Here is a 27,401-nt window from a genome sequence, read left to right as displayed (position 1 = left end):
TGCATGCTCTGGTTATCTCCCGCTTGGACTACTGCAATGCGCTCTACGTGGGGCTACCTTTGAAGGTGACCCGGAAACTGCAATTAATCCAGAATGTGGCAGCTGGCCTTGTGACTGGGAGTGGCCGCCGGAACCACATAACACCGGTCCTGAAAGACCTACATTGGCTCCCGGTATATTTCCAAGCACAATTCAAAGTGTTGGTGCTGACCTTTGAAGTCCTAAAAGGCCCTGGTCCTGTATACCTGAAGGAGCGTCTCCCCTCCCATCGTTCTGCCCGGACACTGAGGTCCAGCTCTGAGGGCCTTCTGGCGGTTCCCTCATTGCAAGAAGTGAGGTTACAGGGAACCAGACAGAGGGCCTTCTCGGTAGTGGCGCCCACCCTGTGGAATGCCCTCCCATCAGATGTCAAGGAAATAAGCAGCTATCTTATCTTTAAAAGACATCTGAAGGCAGCCCTGTTTAGGGAAGTTTTTAATATTTAATGCTGTATTGTTTTTAACACTCGATTGGGAGCTGCCCAGAGTGGCTGGGGAAACTCAGCCAGATGGGCGGGGTATAAATAAGAAATTATTCTTATTCTTATTCCAACTTTCTGATGGTAAGAGCTGTTCACAGTGGAACGGTCTCCTTTGGGAGATGGTGGACTCTCCTTCCTTGCAGGTTCTTAAGGAGAGGTTGGATGGCCATCTGTCAGGGATGCTTCAGCTGAGATTTCTACATTGCAGGGGGTTGAACTAGACGACTCTCAGGGTCCCTCTACGATTTTATGTTGCTGGACCACAACTCCCACCATCCTTGACCATTGACCACGCTTGCTGGGTATCATGGGAAATGGAGCCCAACATTTAGAGTGCCACAGATCCACCCCCCCCAAAAAAAATATGGTGGCCTTGCTTTTGATCAGCCTTCTCCAACCAGCTGCCCTCCAGACATCTTGGACTACATCTCCCAGAATCCTCAACACCTAGTGGGGGCCCAGAAGCACTGACTTTGCTAGTCAGCCTCAGCCCAGTATACCTGAAGGAGTGTCTCCACCCCCATCGTTCTGCCCGGACACCGAGGTCCAGCTCTGAGGGCCTTCTGGCGGTTCCCTCACTACGAGAAGTGAGGTTACAGGGAACCAGGCAGAGGGCCTTCTTGGTGGTGGCGCCCACCCTCCCATCAGATGTCAAGGAAATAAACAACTATCTGACTTTTAGAAGACATCTGAAGGCAGCCCTGTTTAGGAGAGTTTTTAATGTCTGATGTTTTATCGTGTTAATAATATTTTGTTGGGAGCCATCCAGAGTGGCTGGGGAAACCCAGCCAGATGGGTGGGGTATAAATATTAAATTATTATTATCATTATAGTCAACAGCAATGGGTTCTCGGAACCTCCTCTTGCACTCTGAACTCTTGCAGGACGGAAGGCTCTCCTGGCACACCCAACCAGGTAATTGCTAGACTAATGGAGGCCCAATTTAGCCTTCGATCCCTAGAGGAAAACCCCTGAGCCGCTTTGATTGCCCTTCGCCATCACCTTTTCCAGCATAATGTAGTGGCTCCAGGCATCCCTAGCAAAGGCAGAGAACAGCTTTGCTTCCCTGAGGCAAGCCCTCCGCGAGTCCGCAACCACCTCTGTCCTTTCGCGAGCGATCTGCTGCAAAGGACGCAAGGAGAAGAGTAAAACCGGCGACAGAGGAGGGCGGGTTGGGGGGGGGGAGCAGGAGTGGGGTGGGGAGGGGGAAGAGAAGAAATGAACATACCACACACAAGGGAGCTCTTTGGCTTATTTTTACCTTCAGGCTGGGTGCTGGCGACTGCCCAAAAGCACTGGACGCATAGCCACAGAGAAACTACAGGGGATCAAAAGACAAAAAAAACAAAAGAGAGACAGAGAATAGGAGAAAAAAAAAGTGAAAAAGAAGAACGACTAAGACAGGACTTCTGAGCTATTCACTAACCACAAGCAGCTGGTTCGGGGGTGTTTGAAACCCAAGTATTTGCAACGGCTGCTTTTGAGTAGGCGTTATATTCCTGCCACCCAATGGTAGGGGTGGAGGCAGATGCAGCTAGCTGGGTGGGGTGAGTTGCAGCTGCTACACTAGCTTCCCTGCAAGGATGGGGGCCATGGCTGCTTAGCAGGTCAGACAAAGTGGTGGGAATGTTGGTGCAGTGCAAACCAGGGATGTAAGAAGATATCATTTCGTGCTGCATTCGTTGCACGCATCTGCGTTTCCATTCTGCTGCGGACCGTCTTCCGCTGTAAAATTCGGTTAACTAATGTAGTTCTTTCGCTGGGTTGATTTCTGTTCTGCACACCGGAGGAATAAGCCAACCCCAGCAACTTTGGCTCCCATTTCCGTTTCATTGGAATTCAACACTCCCAGTGCAAATGGGCTGCGGGAACTAATTTAGCACTCCTGAGGATGTGTTTGCACCGCACCAATCCCCCCCCCCACTTCAGTAAGAAGCAATAGCACACCCACTTGGAAGCTAGAGCAGTGGCTTCACCCCACTTCTGTACAGAGGAGGAATCCATTTGGTCGGAGGCTACTCACTCCTCTGGATTTCGCATCACAGTTTTGGTGCTCTAAAAAGTGCCCACAAAAACACACATTTTACTGTTACGTGTATTTAAACCAAAGGCTCACTGAAGAGCATTGAAAAATACCATTTTTTTCGCTCCATAAGGCATACCTGACCATAAGGCGCGCCTAGTTTTTAGAGGGGGAAATCAATGAAAAAAATATTATGCATGCAGCCTGTCCGCTTCTCCCAGAGCTTCTCGGGGCTGCCGGGGGAAGCCCGGGTTCCCCCCCCCAGGCCCAAAGAGCAAAGCCAGCGGGATCCCACTCGCTGTACTGGCTTCCTCTTTAGCCGCGCACAACCTCTCCGGCCGGGAAAGGCTGTGTGCGGCTATGGCAATTTCCCACCGCCTCCCGCAAAAGCCCACAGGAGCCGCGCACACTTTAAGGAGTGCGCAGCTCCCGAAGGCTTTTCTAGAGGAGGGAGAAGGGACTGACTGGCCGCGTCAGTCCCTTCTCACTCCTGGAGAAAAGCCCGCAAGAGCCGCGCAGAGCTTGTGTGTGGCTTTTGGGGGCTTTTCCTGCCTGCCTCCCACCTGCATTCGCTCCATAAGACGCACACACATTTCCCCTTACTTTTTAGGAGGGAAAAAGTGTGTCTTATGGAGCGAAAAATACAGTACACATCTTGGGGGGCATGCATACCCCCCCCCAAAAAAAGAGTGTGCATTGCTGCAGATAATAATGTGTACAATTTTTGCTTCATTCTTCAAATAACTCTGCATAGAATGGGATACAGCAGACTGATGGTTGAGCACCAGCAAAAATGAATTGGAAGAGACGTCGGCTGATCTGTCCCAGTGTGTGGATTTCAGGATAAAACTGCAATCTTTTCCCCTTTATTCTTCATCCTTTGCAGTGGAGTGGTGGAAGCTGTGTGCATCTGATCAGGCATCAGATTAGCTCATTGCAGCAAGCAGCTTTCATAGAATTTGGATTTCAAGCAGTAACCGAGAGCCTGCTCTTTTTCCGTGTGCTGACTTATCACAAAACCTATCTCCATCCCACCCACCCCCTGTGCATCCATTAAATACAAACCCCACAGATCCAGCCCATCCTTCAGACCCCAGGACCCCTGAATGCTCCAGCAACAGCATCTTGAACACTGGGACCCCTGGGATCTGTAGCATCTCGTGGCTCCCGGGTCTTCAGTAAGGACTCAGGAGACTTGGGAAACAGCAGTCCCCAAGCATCCCATGGCCCCCCACCAAGTACTGTTGCTAATGAGAATAACGCCAACAGCCTTTGCTACTGCTGTTGCCAGGTTAGATTAAGTGGGATATGGAAAAGGGCGTCTTTCTGGCCATTTGCCCACCGCCTGACAATTGACCACAGTTCAAGAAGGACACTGACAAACTGGAACGTGTCCAGAGCAGGGCAACCAAAATGGTCAAAGGCCTGGAAATGATGCCTTATGAGGAACGGCTAAGGGAGCTGGGCATGTTTAGCCTGGAGAAGAGGAGGTTAAGGGGTGATATGATAGCCATGTTCAAATATATAAAAGGATGTCACATAGAGGAGGGAGAAAGGTTGTTTTCTGCTGCTCCAGAGAAGCGGACACGGAGCAATGGTTCCAAACTACAAGAAAGAAGATTCCACCTAAACATTAGGAAGAACTTCCTGACAGTAAGAGCTGTTTGACAGTGGAATTTGCTGCCAAGGAGTGTGGTGGAGTCTGCTTCTTTGGAGGTCTTTAAGCAGAGGCTTGACAACCATATGTCAGGAGTGCTCTGATGGTGTTTCCTGCTTGGCAGGGGGTTGGACTCGATGGCCCTTGTGGTCATCCCAGCATCGATGCCACCACTGACATATGAAGGTTCCATCACAGGTAATATCCCTCCTCTCCAGTGTATCATAGACAAACATAGAGACCCTCTAGTCTCACACAAGGGTTACCATTTCCCTCCCACCCTGCTGATTAGATACAATTGAAGCCTCTTTTATGCTTTAAACCAGTTGTTCCACAAGTGGGTTGTACCACCCTCGGGGGGGGGGGGAATTGCCAAGAGGGCAGCAGGGGAGGAGCTGAAGGTGTCAATGATTTTGAATGGTGAAGGTGTCAATGATTTTTGTTAAACTACATCGCTTTAATTTTCAAACAGATGTGCAACAAATCGTTACTCGCCAGAGTAGTTACTCGCCAGAGTAGTGCATGCTGTGGTTATCTCCCACTTGGACTACTGCAATGCGCAATACTGCAATACCCGGAAACTACAACTAATCCAGAATGTGGCAGCTAGACTGGTCACTGGGAGCGGCTGCCAAGACCATATAACACTGGTCTTGAAAGACCTACACTGGCTCCCAGTACGTTTCCAAGCACAATTCAAAGTGTTGGTGCTGACCTTTAAAGCCCTAAACGGCCTCGGCCCAGTATATCTGAAGGAGCGTCTCCACCTCCATCGTTCTGCCCGGACGCTGAGGTCCAGCGCCGAGGGCCTTCTGGAGGTTCCCTCATTGCGAGAAGCCAAGTTACAGAGAACCAGGCAGAGGGCCTTCTTGGTGGTGGTGCCTGCCCTGTGGAACACCCTCCCACCAGATTTCAAAGAGAACAACAACTACCAGACTTTTAGAAGACATCTGAAGGCAGCCCTGTTTAGGGAAGCTTTTAATGTTTGATGTATTACTGTGTTCTAGTTAGCTTTGATGTACCTTTCCTTGGTTTTGTTAATCTTTACATAGATTTTAAGAGCCAGGAAGAGAGTTCACAAGGAGATGGTAAATACTTTTTCCTTCCGTCCTCACCTGTTTATTGCTGTTTATGATCTTTCGGAGTTTCCTAAAAACATTCCTCTTTTATTTGCTCTGAACTGCATATGGATGCTCAAGTGGGAAATTAGCTCTTTATCAGAGTCCAATCCTTCCTTTGCTTTGGGAATACCACAAGAGATCCTTCTCCTCTTGACAAAGTTCCCGTCTTTTAACTGAGGTTGTTAGGGAACCACAAATCTTAGGGATTTTCCCCACCTTTCCTGACATTTATTGCTGCTTTTCTGCCCAAAGTAGTCAAAAGCGGAGCATATCATCAAATAAAAGAGAAAGTGCCCAAATGAACACAGACTGCAAAGCATACATACTCTCTCTCTCTCTCTCTCTCTCTCTCTCTCTCTCTCACACACACACACACACACACACACACACACACACACAGACACAGGCTGGCAAGGAAAGAAAACACCGGTTAAACAGCAGATGAGGAGAACATAAAAGCCATTGGCTTGATGGAAGTGGATGGCTTTCACCAGACACTGGAATGCCCCTAAAGTGGGTGGACAGACAGGTCTGGAAAGCGGGGAGGCTTCCAATTCCTGGGTGCTGCTATCAAGAAGGCCCTGTCCCTGCCAGGGACTAAGGAGGGAATATTGCATTCGTTTTCCTGATAATAGTGCTAGCATTTCTGTTTTCAAATGTTCCTTCCCAGAGCTATTTCTCTGGAAAAAGAGGTGCCAGAGCTCACCATGAACTTCCCCCTTTTTCTCTTAGAATGGCAATTGCGCCCACTGAGAGGTGCCGAGTTCCAGTGAACACCAGCTGAAAAAAGAGCTTTGCTTGCTGGTATTCTGCCCCAAATTATGTTGCTTTACTCCTGCGATTTGCCGGCTTAAAGGGGCTTCACATGGAGATCTTCCAGAATCAAATAACACCGAAATGAGCGCTAATCACAAGCTATATTCCATGAGTTTTCCACACTGTTATGATGTGTGAAAGATCAAACACAAAGTGGAAATCAACGGTTTTTGGATTCGGCAACTGGAAATGACCCGGTGGGACCCGAGTCCAGCCTGCTCCCTTGAAAAAGGAGAATATTGGAGAAGGCTGGGCCTCCATCCTCAATATGGGGATGATACTGACAAGGTGCTTGTAAGGATCACAGAACGACAATGCACATAAAATGCTACAAACGCTGTAAAGCAAATAACTACTAGAGTTACTACAAATAGGTGATTTTGACTTTGGGAAACAAAAGAGGGCATGCATCGCATCCCTAATTCTCATTGCTTCCTTTCAATCTGACTTTTTAACGCTCCACCGGCTCAAAATTCAGAGATGCTGTTTCTTTTATTCCTGCTGAAGCTGTTCTCTCTGTGGCACCCCAACACGACCTTTGCCTTTAAGCTGTTCAGCCGAGGGATTTGATGCGCCGGCAAAGAGCCGACCCCTGACCTCTTAACACTGAGCTAGCTCTCTATCTCCTTATATGCGTTACTCTTCTGCAAAAAGGCTGCGGTGAGCCTCACCTTTCCAATTCAGAGCAGCTTCTTCCATTCTCCAGCAGCCATGCACTTAAGCTGCACCTCCTGACCTCACTTGCTTAAGAGGTGTTTTACGAGCCACATCTTAAGTGACGCTTAAGGCTCCTGCTCAGCGGCTGATTTAAAAAACACACAAATGTGGACAGTGTCATCAACTGAGCAGGGCCACCCATCATAGCTGTCAACCGTCCCTTATTTGGCGGGAAACTCCCTTATCCCAGCGCCGTGTCCTGCTGCTGTCCCTTATTGATGATGTCCCTTAAATTTCCCGGGTTTCAAAGGAAGCAGCTCCTCTCCCTCCCTCCCTGCCGGCCAGGGAGGAGGGAGGCTCCAACTGTGTTGCTTGGCTGCCCGGCCCGTCCCCCCTCCGGCCTCCTCTCACCAGCCTCGGCCCCTGGGAGCCCCTCCCCGCTGGGACTGGCGGGAGCCTCGGGCCCTTCCGCCACCATCCTCCTCGCGGCCGCTGAACTGAGCGTCTCTGCCTGGGGCCTCCCCTCTGCCCACTGCCGCTCCCGCTAGGCAGTACTGCGGTTGCGCCGCCGAAGGGCCCGGATGAGATGGGCAGCCTGGCGCAGCCTATGAATTGCTGAGGAGCCTTGAGAAGAGAGCGAGGGCAACCAATGGAGAAAGCAGTTCAGAGAGAGAGGAGGCGGAGGTGCAGGCAGGTGTTCCAACAGCTAATCACAGAGGGGGAAAGTGGAGCAAGGACCGCAAGCGCTTCTCCCATAGATTTGTAGTGGTAGACTAGCATAGATGGTCTGATCTGTGGGTTTACTTCGGGCGCTATTCCCCCCCCCTTCCCCCCACCCCACCTGATGGAATTGAAAGCTGCAGATGGAGCACGAGAGAAAAGATACAGAACTGCAGCAGCATCTTCGTAGCTTGGACTTCGTTTTGCGTGAAAAGTGGTTGCCGCTTGTAGTTATTTAATTGCAGTGTTTCATCAGCTGATGTCTTGAGCAGCAACCTCTGGAAACGAAGGGCTAAAAACTGGCGCTGCTCTCCCAAATGATCTGGTCCCTTTTAACTTCGCATTTCAGCTGGCTGACTAAAATCCCTTATTTTGGCTGCTGATCCCTTATTTTCCAGGCTGCTGGTCCCTTATTTTCAAATCTGTAAGTTGACAGCTATGCCACCCATGCCAGTAGAGAGGCAAAGGGCTCTTTATGCGCCCCCTCACCCAGCTTGTCCGGAGTTTTGGGCTGGGCTGCCATCAGTATGCTGATGACACCCAACTCTATCTGTTGATGGATGGCCATCCTGACTTGGCCCCAGATACACTGATCAGATGCTTGGAAGCTGTGGCTGGATGGTTACGTGGGAGCCAGTTGAAGTTAAATCCTTCGAAGACAGAGGTCCTGTGGCTGGGATGGGACGATATGGGATTGGGGGGGCAACTCACATCTCTTGCGGGGGCGCAATTAGTGCCAGCACCGTCCATTAAGAGTTTGGGTGTAATCTTCGATACCTCCCTCTCCATGGAGGCGCAGATTGCAGCTATAACAAAGGCGGCATTTTTTCATCTCCGCCAAGCTAAGCAGTTGGCTCCTTACCTCTCTCGCCCTGACCTAGCCACTGTGATCCACGCGATGGTCACCTGCAGACTGGATTATTGTAACTCGCTCTACGTGGAGCTGCCTTTGAGACTGACCCAGAAACTCCAGTGGGTGCAGAATGCCGCAGCGAGACTCCTTATGGGGTGCTATACCAGCTGCACTGGCTCCCGGTGGAGTACAGGATCAGGTAAGCTGCTGGTTTTAACCTTTAAAGCCCTATACGGCCTAGGACCCTCGTACCTATGGGACCACCTCTCCTGGTATGCCCCACAGAGAAACTTTAAAACATCTTGAAGGTCCCAGGCCACAGAGAGGTTAGGCTGGCCTCAACTAGAGCCAGGGCTTTTTCGGCTGCGGCTCCAACCTGGTGGAACACTCTGTCACAAGAGACAAGGGCCCTGCAGGACTTGACATCTTTCTGCAACGCCTGCAAGACAGAGCTGTTCCACCAGGCCTTTGGTCAGGGTGCAGCCTGACTCCCTCCTTTGGCAATCTTTACAAAACTTTAGTTTATGGTTGCCATCAATTTTGATTTTAATTAATTTTTATAATGTTGCACTGTTTTAGTGTTGTTAGCCGCCCTGAGCCCGGCTTCGGCCGGGGAGGGCGGGATATAAATAAATTATTATTATTATTATTATTATTATTATTATTATTATTATTATTAACCCCTTCCTCTCCAGCAACAAATGTTTTGGCAAAGGCCTCCCAGGCACCGGCCAAGATGCAAGCAAACAGGGGTGCTGGGAGCTCTCTGCAATTGAGTGAGGATGGAAGGCCCACCCACACTGGCCCCACCCAGTGCGCAAAGGGCTCATTAACCCCTATGTCTCCAGCAACAAAGATTTTGACAAAGGCCTTTCTTTGGCCTCCAAAGTGTTAGCAGGAGTGTCTTTGGCTGTTTCCCAAGTTGGAGAGGCTTGTTTGACAACAATGAGAAACCAAGACTTCAGTGTCATCGGCCCAGTCCTGCGGAACACCCTGCCACTAGATTTTCGGCGGGCTCCTTCTGTGCCAACCTTTAAACACCAGGAGAAAACTTTCCTATTCTGCCAGGCCCGTGCAGGCAATTAAGAATACATCCTCCCCAATGGCCTATTGGTGTTTGTTTTTAACTTATGCTTACTACAACTAACACTACTACTACTAATAATAATTGTACCCTGTCCATCTAACTGGGTTGCCCCAGCCACTCTGGGTAGCTTCCAACAGATATATAAACACAATAAAACATCAAACATTTAACACTTCCCTATACAAGGCTGCCTTCAGGTGTCTTCTAAAAGTTGTAGAGTTATTTATCTCCTCGATGGGAGGGCATTCCACAGGATGGGCGCCACTACCAAGAAGGTATCTCATTATCTTATCTTATTGTTTGGTTTTATGCTTTCATATTGCTGCAAAGCACTATGGTGTATTTTTGCAATGCAGCAGTATATACATATTTTTATAAATAAAGGGGGAAAAATAAAACAGCCAAGATGCAAGTAAATAGGGGAGTTGGCTACTGTCTCCAGTTGAGCAGAGCTGATGGCATTCCTGTATACAGGTAAAGGGATCTTTAACCCCTTGTTCCTCAGCCTGATTAGAGCAACAAAGGTTTAGACAAAGGTCTCCCAGGCATTAGCCAAGACATGAGCAAATTGGAGTGGGTGGCTTAGGTGCAGCATGGGAGAATCGTATAGAATCATAGAGTTGGAAGGACCCTGACTGTTTTGGGACTACAATTCCCATCACCCCTGACCACCGGCCCTGTTAGCTAGGGATCATGGGAGTTGTAGTCCAAAACAGCTGGAGGGCCAGGTTTGGCCACCACTGGTCTAGTCCAACCCCTTGCAGTGCAAGAATATGCAGCTGTCCCATATGGGGATCAAACCTGCAACCTTGCAGTTATCAGCACCGCACTCTATCCAACTGAGCTATCCAGCCATGTCTTCCAAATGAAAGCCTCTTTTTCTGGTTCATACTGGGGGAGACAGACTTGGTGCCCTTTGCTTATGCTTTTGGATCAGGAGGTCCACAAGAGCTGGGAGAAACAATAGGACTCAGAGGGTAAGCTAAAGGTAAAAAGTAAAAGGTAAAGGACCCCTGGGCGGTTAAGTCCAGTCAAAGGCGACTATGGGGTTGTGGCGCTCATCTCGCTTTCAGGCCGAGGGAGCCGGTGTTTGTCCACAGACAGCTTTCCGGGTCATGTGGCCAGCAGGACTAAACCACCTCTGGAGCAATGGGGCACTGTGATGGAAACCAGAGCACACGGAAATGCTGTCAACCTTCCTGCTGCAGTGGTACTTGTTTATCTACTCACACTGGTGTGCTTTTGAACTGCTCGGTTGGCAGGAGCTGGAACAGAGCAATGGGAGCTCACCCCGTCATGGGGATTTGAACCGCCGACCTTCTGATCAGCAAGCCCAAGAAGCTCAGTAGTTTAGACCACAGTGCCACCCGCGTCCCCTCAATCCAGAGGGAATGAATAGGCACACAGGTTGCCTAACCAGACTGCATCTCCTCCTTTTACAGAGGCAATCCCAGCTTAGGAAAATGATCAAGTGAAACCATCCTAAAGCAACAGTTCTGCTGGTCTCTAATTGCAAGTGTGTCCTTTGCCTAGGAATCTTTTAGCATGGCTGCAGAATGGTTTGGGAGACGGCGGATGCGCTCATTCCATGCCCCAAGATAACAGTATAGGAACAGGAACAACCTTTTATGGTCAAGAGTACAGGAAGAGGAAAACCCTTTTATGGTCAAAAGTGCCGGAACAGGAATAACTGTTTATGGTCATGGATGTCAACTTACGTGTATAAGCTGACGTGCTTGAATTCCTGGGGAAGGGGGGAGAGGGTGCCTGGAGGATATATATATACTGCATGAAATTGCTCATTTCTTTGGACTTGCTGTGGACTGACCACGCAAGTGCCTTCTGCTATCTGGAGAGCAGAATAAACTCTTTCTCTGAAGCAACCTCAGTGTCATTTGACTTCCTTTCTCCCTCCCGGGAGCAACGCAGGCCCCACCAGTCGGTAAAGTCTAATAAGGCTACAAATGTACAAATATACAAGTAGCCCAAAGGACCACCCAGCCCAGCATTCTGTTCTCAGCCAGATGACCCAATGAAAAGTTCAAAAGCAAGACCCCCAAATGAAGCAGCACTCCTGCCCAATTGTAGTTCCCAGCAACTTGGCATTCAGAGGTGTTCTGCCCATGTTCATATTCCGCACCCAACAACCCACCCTACCCCTCTGCAAAAGAGATTTATTACCATGGCCACATCAGCCTGGAAGATCTGTTTGATGAACTTGTTCCTCGAGGAGTGGACCAGCTGGATGATGTCTCCATGAAGTGTGTCCCTGTTTTTCTCCAGAAATCCTGTAGTGGAGAAGACAACAGCATGAGCCCAGAATTATTTACACTGCTGTGAGGTTTTTGGGAGGGGGGAGTGGGTCAGTCAGTCAGTCAGTCAGTCGGCATGATGCTCTGAGTCCCTTCCAGTTCTTGGGATCATGTCTCTGTGCAGGGTAGAAAGTATGAGGAGCAAGAGTGCCAAACCAGCTCCTATGTCCTGGCAATGGTTGTGGCTGACTAGTTAAGCACCACGATTTGCATAATCATGCTGTAAAACAGGGGTCGGCAAACTACGGCCTGGGGCTGGATGTGGCCCACCGGGCTCGTAAATCCAGCCCGTGTACCCTGTGGACCCTGCCGCCCTCTTGATCTGTCCCTGTGCTAAACCAACGCGGCGTGGAGGCATCGCTATACAGGGACTGACTTCTGAGACGCTGGCATGACTTCGGATTGGCTGCAGGAAGCTGCAGGAAGTCTGAAGCCCATTTTCATCTCATGATGGGCACAGGGCAAGTTTTCGACTGCTTCCTGATGGGGACTCAGTATCACAAACAGGACATTCAGATACAATGGTACCTCAGGTTAAGTACTTAATTCGTTCCGGAGGTCCATTCTTAACCTGAAACTGTTCTTAAGCTGAGGTACCACTTTAGCTAATGGGGCCTCCCGCTGCTGCCACACAATTTCTGTTCTTATCCTGAAGCAAAGTTCTTAACCTGAGGTACTATTTCTGGGTTAGTGGAGACTGTAACCTGAAGCGTCTGTAACCTGAAGCGTCTGTAACCTGAGGTACCACTGTAATCATAATAATAATCACCTGCCTCACACCTTCCTTGGAGGTTTTTAAGCATAGGTTGGATAGCCATCTGCCATGGATGCTTTAGCTGAGATTCCAGCATTGCAGTGGGGTTGGACTAGATGACCCTTGGCTCCTTTCCAACTCTAAGACTCTACGATTCTATGACTTTGACGTACCTTTCGTCTCATAGTACACGACTCCAGCGAAGTGGTTGATGCCAAACTGGGTGTCATAGTTGTTTTTAGGAGGGATGTAGTTGGTGTTAAGCTTATGCTGGGAGTTTAGCTTGTGCAGCATGGTGGTGTCTGTTCCCTGTATCAATTAGAACACAATACCCAACTTTAAAAGGTTTGCTGCAGTGGTCCAAAAATGATCAGCTTGATCTGCCAACCTTTTTCTCCACCGAACCTTCCTTGCATCGTATACTACCTGGATGACTTTCTTTCAAGGGGAAAGTGTCTGCATACACATTTTTTTGTGCAAGCTCATGACATAGACTGGTTGGATGCAGAGGAAGGGTGGGAAAAATCAGCTGGGGAACCCCCAAGGGAAGAAGGCTCAGAACCATGGGGAGTGGTGGCAATGATGAGTGGTTAGAGGGAGAAGACTGGGAGGAGATGTTGGAAGCTGAATGGACAACAGGGCTTAGTGAGCAGGTACAGCCCATGGCAGAGAGCAGTCCAGAAGCAGAAGCAGAAGCGGAGGGGGGTCAAGAAGCAGAGATGGGTCTGGTTGGTGAAGAGTCACAGGTGTCTCTCCCTCTTGCTACAAGAGGACCAGGAGAGGTGTGAAGTGAAAGGAGCAAAGGTGGTCAAACAGCCACCGTCTCTAATTGCTTGTGGGGGGGGGGAACCCTGGAGAGGAGGTAAAGGTAAATGACTCCTGGACAGTTAAGTCCAGTCAAAGGCGACTATGGGGTTACAGCGCTGATCTTGCTTTCAGGCCAAGGGAGCTGGCGTTTGTCTGCAGACAGCTTTCCGGGTCATGTGGCCAGCAGGACTAAACTGCTTCTGGCGCAATGGGACACCGTGATGGAAACCAGAGCAGACAGAAATGCCAGTTACCTTCCCGCCGCAGCAGTACCTATCTATCTACTTGCACTGGTGTGCTTTCGAACTGCTAGGTTGGCAGGAGCTGGGACAGAGCAACGGGAGCTCACCCGGTTGTGGGGATTCGAACCGCCGACCTTCCGATCAGCAAACCCAAGAGGCTCAGTGGTTTAGACCACAGCGTCACCCGCTTCCCTGGAGAGGAGGAGACATTGGCGACTATGGGAAGGGTTCCGTTTAGATCTCATAAAACAGCTGCACTGGTTGCCATTTTGTTTCCAGGCCCAATTCAAGGTGTTCGCTTTGGTGGTAAGGTCCCAGGTGATTCTGGCATCAAATATCTGAAAGACCTCCTCCTTCCTTGCAGAGCCTCTCGAGTGCTGAAATCAGCAGAGGGAGTTATTTCAATCAGATCCTTCTTGCAGCCTTCTCATGGACCTGAGTGCAACAACTGCCGATTTCAGTACTGCTGAGAGGGTCTGTCAGAAAGAAGGAGGTATTCCTTCAATCCAGGACACAAATTCTTAATCCTGACCTTGGGGAATTTGCTCTCCTCGTCAATGAGCGAGATGATGTTCATTGGTTTGATGGCGATCATGTCAAGGGCATCCTGGTTGTCGGTGAACTCAATGTGCTGCCAGTTAATGTTCTCCAGGTTGTATTCCTCCTGCTCCAGCTTGAAGACGTGGCGGACGAAGAATTGCTGGAGGTTCTCGTTTGCAAAGTTGATGCAGAGCTGCTCAAAACTGGGGGAGGGATAACAAGCATCATCAGCGAGGGAAATATAGAAACAGAAATTAAAAAAAAAAAGCCCAGGAATAATTTGGGAACAGATGCAAGAATACACACATACACACACACACACACACACACGTATGTAAAGGGACCCCTGACCATCAGGTCCACTCGTGACTGACTCTGGGGTTGCGGCGCTCCTCTCACTTTACTGGCCAAGGGAGCCGGCGTACAGCTTCCGGGTCATGTGGCCAGCAGGACTAAGCCGCTTCTGGCGAACCAGAGCAGCGCACGGAAACGCCGTTTACCTTCCCGCCGGAGTGGTACCTATTTATCTACTTGCACTTTGACGTGCTTTTGAACTGCTAGGTTGGCAGGAGCTGGGACCAAGCAGGGACCGGAGCTCACCCCATCGTGGGGATTCAAACTGCGACCTTCTGATCGGCAAGTCCTAGGCTCTGTGGTTTAACTCACAGTGCCACCCGCGTCTATATATATATGGCTAAGAATTAATTAGCCCATGTTGGGCTAAGAATTAATGCCCAACATGATGAATTGAAGGACCCCCTTCTCGCAGATATACCCATGTACTTAATGCAAACATGTGAAGTCCTCTTCTGGGTGCCCTCACCAGGTCTACCAGAAGTAGGGCCTTTTCAGTGTTGACGCTCCTTATGCACTCCGGTATAGGGCCAGCCCTACCATTAGGCAGAGTATGAGTCCTACATTGAACTTCCCTCTTTAAACATGATCACTTTAATTAGGTGCCAGTATTGGACACCCCTCCCCCATCTCTTCAAATCCAAACAAAGGAGTGTGTCAGGCTTTGGGGACCCAACTTCCTCCTCCTCTTTGGCCGTAGATAAACAGGACAAAGTGAAAAGAGTCACTTACCATATAAAGAGTCTTTAATGATCACAGCAAAAGAACAAAGCAGCCATTCTCGAAATGAAGGTATTACCAATTAAGGTTTCCACCCACTTCCCCCCTAGTCACTTCTGTGCTGTGCAACCTGATCTCGCAACCACTGTGCTTCTTGTGTAGCCAACTTATCTGCTCTACGTGTCCTTGGACTGATAGGCTGGAAACTTTCCAGCGAGAGAGAGAGTCTGTTAGCTCTCACTCTTCCAGTTCTTCACTTTGCTGTTTACCTCCCAGTGCTTCCCAACTTTTGCCTTCAGAACTATGTCCCTCTGCAAACCGCTGTTCCAAATCTATACTGCCCCACTTCTTCTGGGCAGCTTCAGGATCCTGGTCAGGAGCAGGGGAAGGTGGAAGGTGGAAGCCCTCACAATTCCTCATCAGAGCAGTACTCCTCAGCCTGGTCTCTGACAGAGAGTTGCAAAGAGGTTCTCACTGTGATCGAGCCTCACTTTCCGTTCTATATCCTACGATATGATATGATACGATACGATGATACGATAATCTTTATTGTCATTGTCCCGTACAGAACAACAAAATTGAAAAATATCTACATTCAAAAACCAACAAGCCTGCTATCCCAGCTACCCCAGCCTGGTTAGCCCCCTAAAAACTCTGATACCCCATTTTTAAATACAATATACTCCCATAGAGACTACCTTACACTGCGTTTAAAACCAAAATCGCATTTGAATAGAAACTGTTTCTCAGGCGGCTAGTCCTAGTCTTTATAACCCTGTGTCTTCTTCCAGAAGGCAGTAGCTGAAAGAAATCATTTCCGGGGTGCGCACTATCCTGCACTATCTCTGCAGCTTTCTTATGGCACCTGGCAGCATAGATTTGATCCAAGGTGGGAAGAGTGTACCCAGTTATTGTCTGCCCAGATATGGGCACTGGTGGATGGATGACCCGCCCCCCCATCAGTATCCCTGCACCCTTTTACCAGCTACTAGCCACCACAGCAAATTTTTGCTGAACATTTCTTGCTCCTGTACCTGTTCACCGTGAAGTTCTCAAACCCAAAGATATCAAGGAGTCCAATGGATCTCCTCACACTTTTGTGTTCGTGGGAAGGAGGTCTGTAAATGGCAGCGTTGATCTTCTCCACAATCCACACGAAAAGCCTTCCGTAGATTCCCTGGAAAGGTTGGAGAAAGGGAAGGGAAATAAATGCCATTCATTTTATAGCTTGCCTCAAAAGCTCTGGCTCTTCAACATGCCTCTTGCTTGCCCAGGGACAGGAACTACTCGTGACAATTGGATTCTAGAATTTTACAATATGCAATTTTTTATTTTTCAATTTGCAAACCTGTGCCAAAGGCCTTTGGCCTTGACTCAAGCAAGGGTGATGTTTGGACCTAGTTTGGCTGAGCTCATGCATACAAATTGGCTGATGCTGCCTAACAAAACAGGCCGCTGACAGCTAATTAAGCCAGAACATGTTTGGCATTTCAGTTATCCAGAATATCTGATTGTAGAACATTAAGAGCATCTTATACTGGGATTTCAGCTATCTAAAGAATTACTGAAGAAATGTAAGAATACTTGTGCTGTGAAGAAGTTTTATTTCCATTCAGATTATTGCATGGGCCGGACTTAGGTTTGTCATTAGGTTTGTCAATGACAAACCTAGACAGCATCTTAAAAAGTTGAGACATCAACTTGCCAACAAAGTGATGTATGGAAGTGAAAGCTGGACTATAAAGAAGGCTGATCGGTGAAGAATTGGTGCTTTTGAATCATGGTGCTGGAGGAGAATCTTGAGAGTCCCATGGACTGCAAGAAGATCAAATCTATCCATTCTGAAGGAAATCAGCCCTGAGTGCTCACTGGAAGGACAGATCCTGAAGCTGCGGCTCCAATACTTCGGCCACCTCATGAGAAGAGAAGACTCCCTGGAAAAGACCCTGATGTTGGGAAAGATGGAGAGCACAAGGAGAAGGGGATGACAGGGGACGAGATGGTTGGACAGTGTTCTCGAAGCTACCAGCATGAGTTTGACCAAGCTGCAGGAGGCAGTGGAAGACAGGAGTGCCTGGCGTGCTCTGGTCCAGGGGGTCACGAAGAGTCGGACACGACTAAATGACTAAACAACAACAGGGCCGGATTTAGGTTTGATGAGGACCTAAGCTACTGAAAGTAATGGGGCCCTTTATATGTCCAGCTGTCCTTTTTCAACAACAAATTGTCGCTGTTTTTTGTGTTGAATATATGCTAGATGGTAATTTATGAACCTCATAGGTATCTAAAGCCATTTGTACATAACAAAATATGTATTTTATCAAAGTAATTGTTGAACTGAAATACAGTTAAGAAGAAGTATATTAATAGTGAAATACAATTAAGAAGAAGTATATTAATAGTGAAATAATTATTAACTCTAAATTGTATGTAAGTTTTATTTTATTTGTTTTTTCTCTTATATTTTGGAAATGTACATCCAGTTTGTTTTTTTCTTAATTTTTTTTTGGGGGGCCCAAGAGAGTGGGGCCCTAAGCTATAGCTTGTTTAGCTTATACGTAAATCCGGCACTGATGGTACTTCAAATGCTGAGGAAATATTATTTTGAGATACATTAGAGGCAACCAGGATGAAGCAGTGCACAAATTGTCAAAATAAATAAATGGAGCAAATAATTCCATTTTATGGCTCTATCTACTTCTGTTACTGCATAGCAGAATTTTTATACCTGGCACTCAGTTTTTGTGAATTTTGTATTGACTCTTCTCATCAGCTCCCATTTTTATGCAATGAATTTTGTTGACAATTTTATGGCCTCAATCCATTAGATGCCATGTAAGAGGTAAAAGGTAAAGGACCCCTGGGTGGTTAAGTCCAGTCAAAGGCGACTATGGGGTTGCAGCGCTCATCTTGCTTTTCAGGCCAAGGGAGCTGGCGTTTGTCCACAGACAGCGTTCCAGGTCATGTGGCCAGCATGACTATACCACTTCTGGTGCAACAGGACACCGTGATGGAAACCAGAGCGCACAGAAACGCTGTTTACCTTCCCACTGCAGTGGTATCTATTTATCTACTTGCACTGGTGTGTTTTTGAACTGCTAGGTTGGCAGGAGCTGGGATAGAGCAACAGGAGCTCACCCCGTCGCAGGGATTCGAACTGCCGACCTTCTAATCGGCAAGCCCAAGAGGCTCAGTGGTTTAGACCACAGCGCCACCCGCATCCCTTAGATTCCACATAGACAGAAGCTGATGATAGAATTCATCTAGGTTTGTTATCCTTGAATTCTTTAATGTCCCTGCATAATTTCAACCTGCTCCAGGGAAACTCACAAACCTGAGTATTTTGTAAACCGCTTTGACGGGTCCCTTCCTCCCCCCGAATCAAGCGGTGTGCAAATTTTAGAAAATAAATAAGAGAGAGATGGGAGTGACTTTACCTTTACGAAAGCATCCCTGACATCCAGCGCCTGCTCCATGCTGAGAGGGGTGGAGACGGTCTCCCCCCTTGTGATGATAGTCCGGCTGGTGAGGCAGTTCATTAGGTCCTGAGGGTCGACCTGCACGCATTGGAAATAAAAGCCATTCACTGCCCTCTGCAGCTCTGATCTGAGCAGCTATCGCCTCACCCCCAACTTCAACAACATGTCACGGCTAAAAATTGTCCACTGTTTCTTTAATGCTAAAAGAACTGAGTCAGCGGCCTACAATGACTCATGCAACCTTTCACCAAATTGTACCTGTATACAGTGGTGTATACAGTGGTGCAAGACGAACACCTCGCAAGACGGAAAACCCGCTAGATGAAAGGGTTTTCCGTTTTGGAGGCGCTTCGCAAAACGAATTTCCCTATGGGCTTGCTTCGCAAGACGAAAATGTCTTGCGAGTTCCTGCGGGGTTTTTTCCCTCCCCCCCCTTTTCCTAAGCCCTAAGCCGCTTATCAGCTGATCCGCTGATAAGCCGCTTATCAGCTGATCCGCTAAAAGCCGCTAAACCGCTAATAGCACTAATCCGCTAAGCTGTCAATGGGCTTGCTTCGCAAGACGAAAAAACCGCTATACAAAGAGCCTCACGGAACGGATTAATTTTGTCTTGCGAGGCACCACTGTATAGAGTGGTCAATGTTAGTGTTTGGTGTGGGTTGGTTGGATGGTAGAAAGCTGGTTGCGTTTGGTGTGTGTAAAAGCTGTCAGTCGTGGTTTGAGAAGAAGACTTTTTAAAGAATAAAAGCAGCAATACTCTGCAAGAATACTCTTTTTCAAAGACTCTTTTGTGCCAACTAAGGTCTGAGGACTAGGCAAAGGAGTAAAAAGGAGGTCAGAACCTTTTCTTTTTCAAACACTGACACAAGAAACTGAGGTGGCGAGGAGAGGCTGCTCTTCAGCTAAAAGGGAACAACCGAGAAACACGAGTGACTCGTCAGCAAGCTCTGGGGGAATCATAAGATCTGCAGAAGTACAGCATCTACATCTGGGGTTTTCTGGGGCCAGTGGTACCTGTCTGGAATTTTGCAAAATTTGTTGAGGGCACCAATCAGAAGGGAGGCGTGCCATGACACAAAATGCCTCATAACGGTGGTGTCGCATAACACAACATGGCTATTGTGGGGCCATTGCACCATCTTTTTGTTGTTGTTGTTGTTAGAGCGTTTATTAATTTTCCAATAAGAAACATCCAATGAACATGTCAGATCATAATCCAATAAAAATCAAAAAATCAAATTGTCTTCCGAATTGTAATTTTGATTTTACGGCTTCCCACAGTCTGAACCTTGAAGCGTATCCATATCTCAGTCCTGTCACTCACGATATTTCCATATTTCCAGATCTGATTTTATCTCTCCAGACCTCTTGGGGCCATTGCACAATCTAAACTGGTTGCTGTGTAGGTGGGGCATAGCACAACATGGCTGCCATGTTCAAAAGAGAAGGAAAGGAGACAGGAACACAAAATGGCGCATGCATCCAGGGGGTCTTTTTTCCAGCAGTTGGCAGTTGCCTGCCTGCATAACCCAACAGGGAGATGTTCAGCTCACCTCTAGTAATGAAGCCGCGGTGATCAGCGATGCAGAGTGTACCACCTCACAGGCATCCAAGTTGTCGTAGGTCCGAGCTGCGTGGGGATTAAACCGAGATTAGATGGTTGCAAAAACGGTGGATACGGGAGCGCCCCCTTCTTATGGGTTGCGCCTAACGCGGCGCTCATTTAAAGTCAACTAGCGGCACATCCGTTTCACTGGCAGAACGTTGCGAAAGGGAAAAGGCAAGCGCCTTGCCAAAGATTGTGGTGCATCGAGTTGCACGGCTAGGATCCGCTGTTTCACAACAAGAATCTGCTGGCACAACTGTTAGATTCCTTTGTTTACCAGACTTTAAACCCTGCTATTCATTAGTGAAAGGGCTTTCACACTAGTGGAGGAGAAGACATTGGATACAGCCCTTTGTAGCTGTGTTTTTTGTGTATGTGGGATGTATCGTTCACTGAAGCAGTCAAATTCAACATTTTCTGTTTCCTAGAGTGGACACGCAGGGGAATGCTGCTCCAGACTTCCTGCCATACCTGCTCTGGAGCATCCTCCTCCTGTGTGTGACCAGGTAGATGGGCGGGACCCTAGCAGACCCTATAAAAGGGCCAGTCACACAGCCATCTTCCTCTTTTTGCCTTTTCTGCTCTTTTGCTCTCTGCTGGCTCTTAGCCAGCAACACATGGCTCATCCTTACAGAGGATGGAAGCCGTAAGGTGGAAAGTCTGAGGCTTGGCTCAGACTTCTTTTCTCTACAAATGTACCTGTAACTACAAGATAAAACCTGCTGAATACTGTGAACTGAATGTGAGTAAGCTTTATCATTGCTTTTAAACAAGACTATTGCATCATTATTGTTTTTAAGAGGGAACTAAGGAGGAAATCTGCAAGCTCAATTTATATGATTGCTCAACTTATATGATTCTAATGGAGGGGTCAGCAAACTTTTATTTTTAAATAAAAGGACACATTCTACTCATGTAGAAACACCAGGGAGGCCCCACAAATAACCCAGAGATGCATTTTAAATAAAAGGAAGGCTCCAAAACATTCACACTGTGGTAATGTTGTGGATAGTAGGAGAGGATATATTGATTCAATATTATCCTTCTGTAGGAATGGAGAATCAAGACAGACGAGTAGGTGGTGTTTTGAGAGGCGTTCTCTTATATCGTCCCGGGCGCCTTCCTTTATTGAATAACACACACATTGGCACAAGTGTGCCTGCGGCTGATTGGTTAATACAGAGACAAAGAAACTCATTGCTGGTTGGTTAACATAAATATAAGGCGGGTACAAGGCGGGATTACATATTATCATTAATCTTCAATAGTTCAAAGGCTGAGAAACGAGGTGAAGCTAGACAGGTATGAAAGCTCCTAATCAACTTACAACTAAAGATTGATTATAATATGACTATAGCAATTACTAATGTTATGATCATAACATGAAAGCACATAATCAATTATGCATTGAAGAAGAACAGATCATTGTGAACTTGAGGTGAACTGAGCAGTGGGAATGGAATTTAGGGAATGAGAGTTTTGGTGTCTGGAACAGCTTTGCACAGTGTGCAGGAAGGAGAGAAATATTGTAAGCAAGACTTGAGACTTTCTAGAAAGCCAAAGAAAAGAAGCTAGCAATAGTTCCCAGAATGCCACAGTGTTTCCCATAATGCCACAGAAAGAGAACGTCCCTTCATCCTTCCTCACTCACGGTAGTGAGCAAGTAGCAGAGCACATTCCCTTGCGCATTGCTGGAAGCAAGTTGATGGATTCGTTAGAACATAGGTAGGCCAACTAAGGCCCAGGGGCCGGATCCTGGCCAATCGCCTTCTAAATCCAGCCTGCGGATGGTCCAGGAATCAGTGTGCTTTTACATGAGTAGAATGTGTGCTTTTATTTAAAATGCATCTCTGAGTTATTTATGGGGCATAGCAATTCGTTCATTATTTTTTCCCCAAAATATAGTCCAGCCCCCCACAAGGCCTGAGGGACAGTGGACCGGCCCCCTGCTGAAAAAGTTTGCTGACCCCTGCCTTGCATTTGAGAGAAGATCCACCAGGTATCCATTGGCACACAGCTAGCCTGACAAAAGGTTTGGCAACCCGCCAGCTGCAACAATATTAAATTTAACTGTCTCTCCAGGAAAATCCCATTTGCCGCCGTTATCCAACTCTTTGCCGGGGATACTACCTTCATACCGCAAGTTCCCCATATGCAAGATGGCGGCCAGGAGCTTGGAGATCTCCCAGTTCTCCGTGTCGGTGAACATGAGGACTTTCATTGCCGCTCGGATGTTTGAGTATTCTTTGCTGTCGTCTCGGCCGTCGCAGGTAATGCAGTTACCCTAATGAGGATGAGAGGACAGGATCACACTTCAAAACGACCTTGACAGATCAGAGAACTGGGCCAAAACAAACAAGATGAATTTTAACAGGGAGAAATGTAAAGTATTGCACTTGGGCAAAAAAAAAAGGAGAGGCACAAATACAAGATGGGTGACACCTGGCTTGAGAGCAGTACATGTGAAAAGGATCTAGGAGTCTTGGTTGACCACAAACTTGACATGAGCCAACAGTGTGATGCGGCAGCTAAAAAAGCCAATGCAAGTCTGGGCTGCATCAATAGGAGTATAGCATCTAGATCAAGGGAAGTAATAGTGCCACTGTATTCTGCTCTGGTCAGACCTCAGCTGGAGTACTGTGTCCAGTTCTGGGCACCACAGTTCAAGAAGGACACTGACAAACTGGAACGTGTCCAGAGGAGGGCAACCAAAATGGTCAAAGGCCTGGAAACGATGCCTTATGAGGAACGGCTAAGGAAGCTGGGCATGTTTAGCCTGGAGAAGAGGAGGTTAAGGGGTGATATGATAGCCATGTTCAAATATATAAAAGGATGTCACATAGAGGAGGGAGAAAGGTTGTTTTCTGCTGCTCCAGAGAAGCAGACACGGAGCAATGGTTCCAAACTACAAGAAAGAAGATTCCACCTAAACATTAGGAAGAACTTCCTGACAGTAAGAGCTGTTTGACAGTGGAATTTGCTGCCAAGGAGTGTGGTGGAGTCTCCTTCTTTGGAGGTCTTTAAGCAGAGGCTTGACAACCATATGTCAGGAGTGCTCTGATGGTGTTTCCTGCTTGGCAGGGGGTTGGACTCGATGGCCCCTGTGGTCTCTTCCAACTCTATGATTCTATGATTCTATGAGATGGTTCAATGAGCCATCAACAAGGAGCAGAAGTACTTGTGCCTGGTGGCGCACAGTTTTGGACATCTGTAGCCCAGGGCTTAATCGGCTCATTATTATTTTTCAAGGACAAAAATAAGTGCATCACATGTTGAAGGCCTGTTATGTACTAAGTTGAATAGGATCCAAAATGCAGCAGTCTGATTGGTCCTAGAACAATAGGATCCAGAATGCAGCAGTCTGATTGGTCCTAGAACAATAGGATTCAGAATGCAGCAGTCTGATTGGTCCTAGAACAATAGGATCCAGAATGCAGCAGTCTGATTGGTCCTAGAACAATAGGATCCAGAATGCAGCAGTCTGATTGGTCCTAGAACAATAGGATTCAGAATGCAGCAGTCTGATTGGTCCTAGAACAATAGGATCCAGAATGCAGCAGTCTGAATGGTCGTAGAACAATAGGATTCAGAATGCAGCAGTCTGATTGGTCCTAGAACAATAGGATCCAGAATGCAGCAGTCTGATTGGTCCTAGAACAATAGGATCCAGAATGCAGCAGTCTGATTCGTCCTAGAACAATAGGATCCAGAATGCAGCAGTCTGATTCGTCCTAGAACAATAGGATCCAGAATGCAGCAGTCTGATTCGTCCTAGAACAATAGGATCCAGAATGCAGCAGTCTGATTCGTCCTAGAACAATAGGATCCAGAATGCAGCAGTCTGAGTGGTCCGCAGGAGCCACCCAATCCAACTCCAGGTGCAAGTGAATCCGCAACCTGATTGGCCTACAGAAGAATCCCGGAATTAGCCAATCACGTGGGGCCCATTGTGTAAATAATGTATATAAAGCAGACATTTCGGGGGAACTTCCATTCCTCACTACTATGAGCTGAATAAAGAGCATGAAATCCACAATCAACTCTGAGTATATTTCAAGGCCCTTCAAAGAGGCAGCAATATGAAAAAGTAAAGCATGACAACTAAAAACAGCAAGTGGGAGCCACTGAATAAACAGCAACTCATGACTAAGGGGTTTAATGCAGCTGGAATTTCTCCAACAAGTTCTTGCCTCAATAATAGAGCATTATCGGTGGGTTTCTTAGGCCTTACTGGTTGTTCTGCAAGGCTTCCCTGTTATAAGCATGTTAGTGCTGTCTGGAGGGGTTATAACTGTTAAGTTGTGGGTGAACATATCAGACGACACAGCGATTCTTCAAACAGCTCTTGTTTATTCACAGGCCAGAACAGAACTGAACTGAAGGGTCCAGCCAGCCTGCTTATATAGAGCTCCAGTACAACATAACTGTAACAACTTTCTGTAACTATCCAATCACTGAACGTCACTTTTGATCCCTTATTTGCATATGTGGACCTGTATACAGTACAGTATCCCCCTGCTGGCCCAGGGTGAGAACTTCAGTACATAACAATAACACCTGTCAGAGTGGAGCCAAAGAACCACTAAAAAACCAAAGAGAGTCTTAAAACAGCAGAAACATAAAGAGGACTTATTTTGGAAATATTTGGGGCGGGGGAGAAACGTCTTTGGCAAACGTCACAATGCTGGGTGCACTTCTGAGCATGCACAGAGTAACCATAGGAAGTTCTCTGCATGTAGAGATCTAGAACGGCATGCCAGGAAGAAGCAATCTAGCCTAGCCTCCCCTCCCTGACATGCTAGGTTTCTAAGTGCCGGTATTTTGTTTTCTTGGTATGGAAGAGTTTTCCATTGTGTGAGCCCCTGACCGCAGAGCGAAATAGCGAAGTCCACGGACAGAGGCTTACCACCTCAGTGAAAACTGGGCCTCAGATTCCAGTGAAAACTCATCCCCCTTAATTTTTTTTAAAATGGCTTTGCACTCACCATTGAGAGGTAGTTGTAGTCTCCTGCTTTCCTAAGTCCAAGCAGCTTCTTCTGTTCTGGCGTCATTCCTTTCAGCATGCAGTAAAAGACGTGGTAATTTCTTTCATCCTGGGCCTGAAAGAGAAACAGAGGGAGAAGCAAAGCTCAATAATAATAATAATAATAATAATAATAATTCATTTCTACCCTGCCCATCTGGCTGGGTTGCCCAAGCCACTCTGGGCGGCTTCCAAGACATAAAAACATGATAAAACATCAAACATTAATAGTAACAATCTGATCCAATATAAAAGTCACAATAACTTTAAAATAAGCAACTTCTCTCAAACAAAGCAACATTCAACAATCCATCAGTATCTAATAGTAAACGGTAAAGGCCAACATCAGCAAATAATAATTAAACAGGCCACATCAGCCTTGAGTTCCAAGTCACTTGCGAATTTACAAATTATGATATGTGTTAATACGAATCGAGGTTACAGTAAGTCATTGTGGCTGTGATATAAGGGATTTTATCAAGAGTGGATTGTATTTGGTTTGAGCAATAGTCTGGAGGCAGAATTAAAGGGAATCGGACCTTGAAGAACAGCACGTGGGAAGTCACACAAAATTTATAATCAACTATTCAGGCAGGTAGTCGTGTTGGTTTGACACAGTCAAATTAAATAAAAAAAATTGTCTAGTAGCCCCTTAGAGACCAACTAAGTTTGTTCTGGCTTTCATGTGAATTTAAAGAAGGTATCTTTTGTGGTATCTGAAGAAATGTGCATGCACACGAAAGCTTATACCCAGAACAAACTTAGTTGGTCTCTAAGGTGCTGCTGGACAATTTTTTATGTATAATCAGCTATGTAATTGATTTGTATTTGAATTGCTATTGCTATTTGGTGTTAATATAATATGGCGCACATTGGATTTTTGTGACTGAAAATTAATAAAATTATTTAACCAAGTCAGATTCTATCTACTGTCACAACGACCCTGCGAGTGGGCCTAGCACCAAACTTTCCTAGTCTCCCAGGTCCTAGTCTGACCCCCTCTAACCATGACCCAACACTAGCTTTCCTTAATCCCGCCTCCCCTCCCCTTGATAGTCTTGAGTCTTGGCTAAACAGGGATACAGGTGGCGCTGTGGTCTAAACCACTGAGCCTCTTGGGCTTGCTGATCAGAAGGCCGGTGGTTCAAAACACCGTGACGGGGTGAGCTCCCATTTGTCTGTCCCAGCTCCTCCCAACCTAGCAGTTCAAAAGCACACCAGTGCAAGTAGATAAATAGGTACCACTCCGGTGGGAAGGTAAATGGCGTTTCCATGTGCTCTGGTTTCCATCACAGTGTCCTGTTGAGCCAGAAGTGGTTTAATCCTGCTGGCCACCCGACCTGGAAAGCTGTCTGTGGACAAACACTGGCTTCCTCGGCCTGAAAGCGAGATGAGTTCTGCAACCCCATAGTCACCTTTGACTGGACTTAACCATCCAGGGGTCCTTTAACTTTTACCTGGCTAAACATATCCCACTCTTTCCTACGTTTCTGAGATGACTATATTTCCAGATGTGATGAGCATAAGGTTGCCTTGCTAGGCGTTATGTAAGATAGTCGTCTGGGCCTAAACAGCCGGGGGTGACATCATGCTTTGGGTTCCATCCTGAACCCAATGAAAGCTTCCGAACGACAAAGGGCGAGTCATACATGTGGAAGACCAACACCTAAACCTCTGCCACCCAAAGGCCCTCACCTGTCGGCAAACACGAGACTTCTCCAGCAGGTACTGCTCAATCTTCGCTCCTTCGATAGCACCCCGTTTATTGAAATGGATGTCGATGTATTTACCAAATCGGCTGGAGTTGTCATTGCGAATCGTCTTTGCATTCCCAAAAGCTACGGGAGACAAAACAAAGGGGAAAAACAGTAGCGTCCCCAAGAGTTTTCTCCAACTTTTTCATAATCAGCTTTTAGTAGGGTTGTTGCCCAGCTGAATAAACCTTAGTACTGTTGTGAGTTTAGGGGTGCGGATAGGCTAGATGCCTGAGACCTTTCCAATTCCTGCATCCGGAAGGGATTCAATTGTTGAATCAAGGAGACAAGGGTCATCATAATGTGCTAAGCATGGGCTGTTAAGGTAAAAAAGGAAGTGGCTCCGTGCCAGAGGG

General features: G+C 47.3%; 1 protein-coding gene across 2 annotated transcripts in view; it reads right to left on the bottom strand.

Moving 5' to 3' along the window:
• Window positions 1–27,401, bottom strand: part of MYO7A (myosin VIIA) — a 183,702-nt gene that overhangs the window by 84,021 nt on the left and 72,280 nt on the right. For both annotated transcript variants that reach the window (XM_079973282.1, XM_079973283.1), the window contains 9 exons: window positions 26,987–27,129; window positions 25,254–25,367; window positions 22,399–22,552; window positions 20,216–20,292; window positions 18,621–18,740; window positions 16,218–16,360; window positions 14,102–14,312; window positions 12,694–12,829; window positions 11,636–11,742 (listed from right to left, as the gene is read on the bottom strand). In XM_079973282.1, coding sequence (XP_079829408.1) covers window positions 11,636–11,742; window positions 12,694–12,829; window positions 14,102–14,312; window positions 16,218–16,360; window positions 18,621–18,740; window positions 20,216–20,292; window positions 22,399–22,552; window positions 25,254–25,367; window positions 26,987–27,129 — 1,205 coding nt within the window. The remainder of the gene's footprint in view (window positions 1–11,635; window positions 11,743–12,693; window positions 12,830–14,101; window positions 14,313–16,217; window positions 16,361–18,620; window positions 18,741–20,215; window positions 20,293–22,398; window positions 22,553–25,253; window positions 25,368–26,986; window positions 27,130–27,401) is intronic.

Source organism: Podarcis cretensis (genome assembly GCF_951804945.1).
Source record: "Podarcis cretensis genome assembly, chromosome: 4".
Lineage (NCBI taxonomy): Eukaryota > Metazoa > Chordata > Lepidosauria > Squamata > Lacertidae > Podarcis > Podarcis cretensis.
Note: the sequence above shows the minus strand (reverse complement) of the source record. Positions and strands in the feature narration are given on the sequence as shown.